The 7,406-nt window shown below is 35.6% G+C and overlaps 1 protein-coding gene across 1 annotated transcript; it reads right to left on the bottom strand.

The window, feature by feature from the left end:
- Positions 1–4,160: 4,160 nt before the first annotated feature.
- LOC148311176 (uncharacterized) lies at positions 4,161–7,004 on the bottom strand. The gene has a single exon (XM_088257022.1). The coding sequence runs from the start codon at positions 6,916–6,918 to the stop codon at positions 4,348–4,350; it is 2,571 nt and encodes an 856-aa protein (XP_088113148.1). The 5' UTR covers positions 6,919–7,004; the 3' UTR covers positions 4,161–4,347.
- Between the last annotated feature and the right edge of the window lie 402 nt (positions 7,005–7,406).

Genomic DNA, 7,406 nt, shown 5'->3' with positions numbered 1-7,406 from the left:
AAGTAGTCTGATATTTTCGTAACACTGAACACTCCATTATTTTATCAATTATAGTTTATAAAAAAATATTAATATGAAATGAGTACAATATATGTTATTATGAGCCGCTTACGCTCACAGAAATAGTATTATATTGAAGTATTTTTGTAAATAATAAAAACACAAATATATATTTTTTTAATAAAAAGTTGACACACCCGCCTCAGCAGCAGTGAGATTTTTATGAAGGAAAAACGGAGAAAAGGGTGCTGGAGGCAGGGGTCAAGTAGGCCAGGATTAATTGAAACTCTGTGACACTTCTATTTTCATCGATTTATTATTAAAACACAACAAAAAAAAACCCACCAGTATAACCTTAAAACTAAACACTCGATAAATGTCCTTTATATGTAACTTAACCTACACTAAACATAATTATAACTAACTTAATTAACGCTTAAAAATTACCTTATATCTAAACCACTTAATGTCACATCGACGACACTAACACTCGCGGGGCGGCGTCGGCAGGACGACGCGGCAAGGTTTCCTGGAGACAGGCCCGCGGAAGGGGGGCGCAAGGGGCCGTGTGCGAGGCCGCGAAAGTTGCCCAACACGGGGGGGGGGGGGGGGCGGTGTGGCATCCCTGGTGCTGATGAGGCGGCCGGCGGGAGAGAGAAGAGCGGCGATCACGTCGAGGCGCTGGGCGTAATCCGCGTATCGAAGAGGAAATACCGGATGACTCGCCCCAGGTCACCAACGTGATGCGCTGCGGAGCGTCCTCCTGACGGTCCGCAAGAGGCCGGCAATCAGCCACAATGATGCACCGCCCCGTCGTCACTTCACAACATTCACTTACACTTGACAACTTAGTTTAGTTTAGTTTGAACAACAACAACAATTTGGTTTTATTTGAACTTTACCTCCCCGGTTTTAAACCGGGGAGCTCACGAAGCAACACGTCCAGCCGCAAGGGGCTCCGGACGCCGACTTTTTTCAATCGGGCCCGAGGATCGTCTCTGGGCTGAGGGCCATAAAAACGCTTAGAGGAAGGGGAAGATAGTTGCCAGGTCGACCCCTGGCATGGAAATTTCCATCCGTCTGGCTCGACCCCGTGGGTCCTTTCAGACAATGGCCCGATACCTGAGCTGACCGTGACTTCAAGCTTCAGGTATATTCGTTGCAATTTGTTAAACAATATTTATTTAAAAAAAAAAAAAATTACTTTTATCTTTATCGCAACTGAATTTTCGGCCAGACTAAAAATGCCACACATCAAAGTAAATCATAGAAAAACACATTAAAAACATATATTTAAAAAAAACCCCCATGAACTACCATAATTATCCAGTCTTTCATAAATGTCTCCTAAACTGTACAAGTAATTTTAAATGAATCCTTAAAATTTTACCAAAAACCTTTAAAAAAACTATCAGAGTACTCAAATATTTGATTTAAAATCATATATAAAAATCTGAGCACCAAATGGCTTGCCAATACTTGTATTTGTATCTTGATTCATCTCGCCTTAGCGATATTCTGAACCACACCGGTTATCGGGCATAGTCGGGAACCGCTATAACAGAGTTTAGATCTCAACACTTTCATTGATTTATAAACTACCATAGCCAGTTTTTATTTAACTAATTAAGCTTTTGTTATGGAATTATAACTATAACATTAATATTATTTAAATTTTATTTTTAAGAGAAAATGACACAAACACAAAATTATTTTATATATAATCAGAACTTGAGTATTATGGATGACCAATCGTGATCTCCAAATAATGGACTGTCACTGAATGATGTATTTACAATTTTGTATTGTATATTTATACAGTGTTGATTACATTTCACTGTACACGTTACTGACGTCAAATCAATTAAGAAATACAGTATTAAATATTACATATTATTTTAGTTAACCTCGGGACAAGCAATAGTATTTGACAAATGATATTAATTATTGTCTAATTACACAAGAATGCATTTACTTGTTCCGTGGGATTCTTCTAGTTGTAATTGGTGTACAGTAGTGGATTTGGAAATATAATTATATAATGCAAGTACTTATAATTAGGTACGTGTCGTCACATAACACTTTAAATAAATAATATGAAATATGTCATCTTTCTAAGACTCATATAGACTTCTTTATTATTAGGTATTTGGAATTAAAGAACATTTAATTTGTTTTTAGCAAAGGAGAAGAGCCAAACAAGAATAATACACTCAGGAAACACCAAATATTTTTTTAATACAATCAAAATACTGAAGTATTCATGCTCAGTATGTGGATATAAATGCTCACAAAATGGACACTTAGGAAAACACATCTTAAAACACTCTGGTGAAAAACCTTTCTCATGTTCAGTCTGTCAATATAAATGTTCCGAGAAACACATTTTAACCAGATATATAATAAATCATAGTTGTAATAAACCATTTTCATGTCCGAATTGTTAACATAAATGCTCGTTTCGGCATGATAAAAAAAACACATGATCACTCACACTGGAGAGAAACCATTCACTTGCGAAGACTGTCAATTTAAGTTTGTACATAAATCGAGTTTAAAATCTCACATGTTAACTCACATTTCAAATAAATGCGTGAACGTTTTTGTGTGCAGAGTGCCAAAATAAGTTCTCACTTAAATCGAGTATGAGATCACATATCGCTCACTCCTTTCAAAAACGTCATAAATCAAAAAAATTGATTTTTCAGAACGATTTTTGTTTAAATATAATACAATGTATTAAAAATAAATATCAAGCGACATGTTGAATTTTTTACTGCACAACAGGTCTTTTTAAGTAAAACCTGAAGGTTTTTTCTCCATTTCAAAAATATTTAGTATATTAAAAAAATAATCACATAATAAAAAAATAATATAATAATAAGTTGTTTTTGCATTTTGAAAAAATGTATTGTTTAATTATTTTTTTAAATATACTTAATATTTTTCAAATGGAGAAAAAACCTTCAGGTTTAACCTTACCTTTTAGGTTCAATAAGTGGCTTGATATTTATTTTTAATACATTGTATTATATTTTTAAACATTAAAAACGTTCTCCTGAAAAATTAAGTTTTGTGATTTATGTCGTTCTTGAAAGGAGTGAGCGATATGTTTACTCATACCGGTACGAAACCATTCTCATGCTCAGTGTCCACTTAAAACCTTTTGTAAGGAGATTTAAAAAACACACATGTTTACACACACCGGGGAGAAGCCATTCTTATGCACTGAGTGCTAATTTAAATGTACGCATAAATCATTGTTTGCATGAATCGAATTGGAAACACCATGTATTAACTCACACCGGTGAGAAACCATTTTCGTGCCCATAGTGTAAATTTAAATGTTCTCGTAAGGGGAATTTAAAATTACATATGATGACTCACACTGGCGAGAAGCCATTCTCGTGTGTTCAATGTCAATATTAAAGAGCTCATAAATCACATTTGAAAAAACAGATGTTAATTCACATTGCGAAGTTAATTTCAAGATTATCTGCCATCACGTCTTGGAATGAAATAATTCTAAATGGACTCGTTTTATAATAATTAAAGTTCATATACAAGTATTCTACTTTACAGCACTATACCAGATGCTTATAATTAAAAATAAATTATTTTTGACATTGGTATTTCGGTAACTTTCCACTTGGGAGAGCTTTATCCACGTTCGTTCAGCGCAAGCGAGTTCCTACGCTGTTAGAGTGTAGCTCCCCCGTCGATGTTCCTTTTTCGAAATGGTTCAAATATATATATATATATATATATGTATATGTATACATATATATATATATATATATATGTGAACTGCCTCTTTAAGTTTCCTTTCTCCGAACGTTTGTAACACACTCTGAACAAGAGAAGGGTTTCTCACCAGTGTGAATTACCATGTGCCTCTTTAAGTTTCCTTTCTCCGAACGTTTGTAATCACACTCTGAACAAGAGAAGGGTTACTTACCAGTGTGAGTTGACATGTGCCTCTTTAACATTCCTTTCTCCGAACATTTGTAATCACACTCTGAACAAGAGAAGGGTTTCTCACCAGTGTGAATTACTATGTGCCTCTTTAACACTCCTTTCTCCGAACATTTGTAATCACACTCTGAACAAGAGAAGGGTTTCTCACCAGTGTGAATTACCATGTGCCTCTTTAACATTCCTTTCTCCGAACATTTGTAATCACACTCTGAACAAGAGAAGGGTTTCTCACCAGTGTGAATTACTATGTGCCTCTTTAACACTCCTTTCACCGAACATTTGTAATCACACTCTGAACAAGAGAAGGGTTTCTCACCAGTGTGAATTACCATGTGCCTCTTTAACATTCCTTTCTCCGAACATTTGTAATCACACTCTGAACAAGTGCCTCTTTACCATGTGCCTCTTTAACATTCCTTTCTCCGAACATTTGTAATCACACTCTGAACAAGAGAAGGGTTTCTCACCACTGTGAGTTGACATGTGTCTCTTTAAATTCACTTTATGTGAACATTTGTAATTACACTCTGAACAAGAGAAGGGTTTCTCACCAGTGTGAATTACCATGTGCTTCTTTAACGTTCCTTTCTCCGAACTTTTGTAATCACACTCTGAACAAGAGAAGGGTTTCTCACCAGTGTGAATTACTATGTGCCTATTTAACATTCCTTTCTCCGAACATTTGTAATCACACTCTGAACAAGTGAAGGGTTTCTCACCAGTGTGAATTGACATGTGTTTCTTTAAATACACTTTCTGAGAACATTTATAAATACACTCTGAACAAGAGAAGGGTTTCTCACCAGTGTGAGCGGACATGTGTCTCTTTAAATGCACTTTCTGAGAACATTTATAATCACACTCTGAACAAGAGAAGGGTTTCTCACCAGTATGAATTACCATGTGCCTCTTTAACATTCCTTTCCCTGAACATTTGTAATCACACTCTGAACAAGAGAAGGGTTTCTCACCAGTGTGAATTACCATGTGCATCTTTAACGTTCCTTTCCCCGAACTTTTGTAATCACACTGTGAACAAGAGAAGGGTTTCTCACCAGTGTGAATTACCATGTGCTTCTTTAAGTTTCCTTTCTCCGAACATTTGTAATCACACTCTGAACAAGAGAAGGGTTTCTCACCAGTGTGAATTACCATGTGCCTCTTTAACATTCCTTTCTCCGAACATTTGTAATCACACTCTGAACAAGAGAAGGGTTTCTCACCACTGTGAGTTGACATGTGTCTCTTTAAATTCACTTTACGTGAACATTTGTAATTACACTCTGAACAAGAGAAGGGTTTCTCACCAGTGTGAATTACCATGTGCTTCTTTAACGTTCCTTTCTCCGAACTTTTGTAATCACACTCTGAACAAGAGAAGAGTTTCTCACCAGTGTGAGCGGACATGTGTCTCTTTAAATGCACTTTCTGAGAACATTTATAATCACACTCTGAACAAGAGAAGGGTTTCTCACCAGTGTGAATTACCATGTGCTTCTTTAACGTTCCTTTCTCCGAACTTTTGTAATCACACTCTGAACAAGAGAAGGGTTTCTCACCAGTGTGAGCTGACATGTGTCTCTTTAAATGCACTTTCTGAGAACATTTATAATCACACTCTGAACAAGAGAAGGGTTTCTCATCAGTGTGAATTACCATGTGCTTCTTTAACGTTCCTTTCTCCGAACTTTTGTAATCACACTCTGAACAAGAGAAGGGTTTCTCACCAGTGTGAGCGGACATGTGTCTCTTTAAATGCACTTTCTGAGAACATTTATAATCACACTCTGAACAAGAGAAGGGTTTCTCATCAGTGTGAATTACCATGTGCTTCTTTAACGTTCTTTTCTCCGAACTTTTGTAATCACACTCTGAACAAGAGAAGGGTTTCTCACCAGTGTGAATTACCATGTGCCTCTTTAACATTCCTTTCTCCGAACATTTGTAATCACACTCTGAACAAGAGAAGGGTTTCTCACCACTGTGAGTTGACATGTGTCTCTTTAAATTCACTTTACGTGAACATTTGTAATTACACTCTGAACAAGAGAAGGGTTTCTCACCAGTGTGAATTACCATGTGCTTCTTTAACGTTCCTTTCTCCGAACTTTTGTAATCACACTCTGAACAAGAGAAGGGTTTCTCACCAGTGTGAATTACGATGTGCTTCTTTAATGTTCCTTTCCCCGAACTTTTGTAATCACACTGTGAACAAGAGAAGGGTTTCTCACCAGTGTGAATTACCATGTGCTTCTTTAAGTTTCCTTTCTCCGAACATTTGTAATCACACTCTGAACAAGAGAAGGGTTTCTCACCAGTGTGAATTACCATGTGCCTCTTTAACATTCCTTTCTCCGAACATTTGTAATCACACTCTGAACAAGAGAAGGGTTTCTCACCAGTGTGAATTACTATGTGCCTCTTTAACACTCCTTTCTCCGAACATTTGTAATCACACTCTGAACAAGAGAAGGGTTTCTCACCAGTGTGAATTACCATGTGCCTCTTTAACATTCCTTTCTCCGAACATTTGTAATCACACTCTGAACAAGAGAAGGGTTTCTCACCAGTGTGAATTACCATGTGCTTCTTTAATGTTCCTTTCCACGAACTTTTGTAATCACACTCTGAACAAGAGAAGGGTTTCTCATCAGTGTGAATTACCATGTGCTTCTTTAACGTTCCTTTCTCCGAACTTTTGTAATCACACTCTGAACAAGAGAAGGGTTTCTCACCAGTGTGAGCGGACATGTGACTCTTTAAATGCACTTTCTGAGAACATTTGTAATTACACTCTGAACAAGAGAAGGGTTTCTCACCAATTAGAATTGACATGTGTCTCTTGTTTTTCCTTTTTGATAAACATTTGTTATGACACTCTGAACAAGGGAAGTTTTTCTCTTCTGCATGTAGTGATATATTAGATATATTCCGTTTCATTGAACACGAAGATATAATTTCACCAACATTGTCAAAAGAAATGTGCTTGATATTCTCTGAACATGAAGATCTTGTTACACTTCTAATTAAATCTGAAAACAAAAATAAAATTATTGCACAACACACAGTACCAAAATAAAAATCAGATCTGGAGGGCAGATATATATATATATATATATTTATATATATATATATATATATATATATATATTTATATATTTAAATATATATATATATATTTACATATAACCATTTTTTAAAAGATATTTACACTATTTATTTACTTGCATGTAGATAATGGTTAGTCATTTTTGATTAAGCGACATTCATGAATAATTAGCTGTACAAGTATATGGATATGCAACCGAACGTCGCAGCTAGTGCTGTCATTTACTCGTTCCTGCTATTAAATCTCAATTTCCTTGAATATATATATATATATATATATATATATATATATATATATATATATATATATATATATATAT

Source organism: Brachycentrus maculatus, unplaced genomic scaffold (assembly GCF_059751285.1).
Source record: "Brachycentrus maculatus isolate JH-2025_06_01 unplaced genomic scaffold, ASM5975128v1 h1tg000070l, whole genome shotgun sequence".
In the NCBI taxonomy this organism is placed as follows: domain Eukaryota; kingdom Metazoa; phylum Arthropoda; class Insecta; order Trichoptera; family Brachycentridae; genus Brachycentrus; species Brachycentrus maculatus.
This window is presented reverse-complemented; position numbering and strand designations above follow the sequence as displayed.

Bases quoted from the DNA above. Each gene is read 5' to 3' on its own strand.
- LOC148311176 (XM_088257022.1), bottom strand. From the start codon at position 6,918: ATGAAACGGAATATATCTAATATATCACTACATGCAGAAGAGAAAAAC.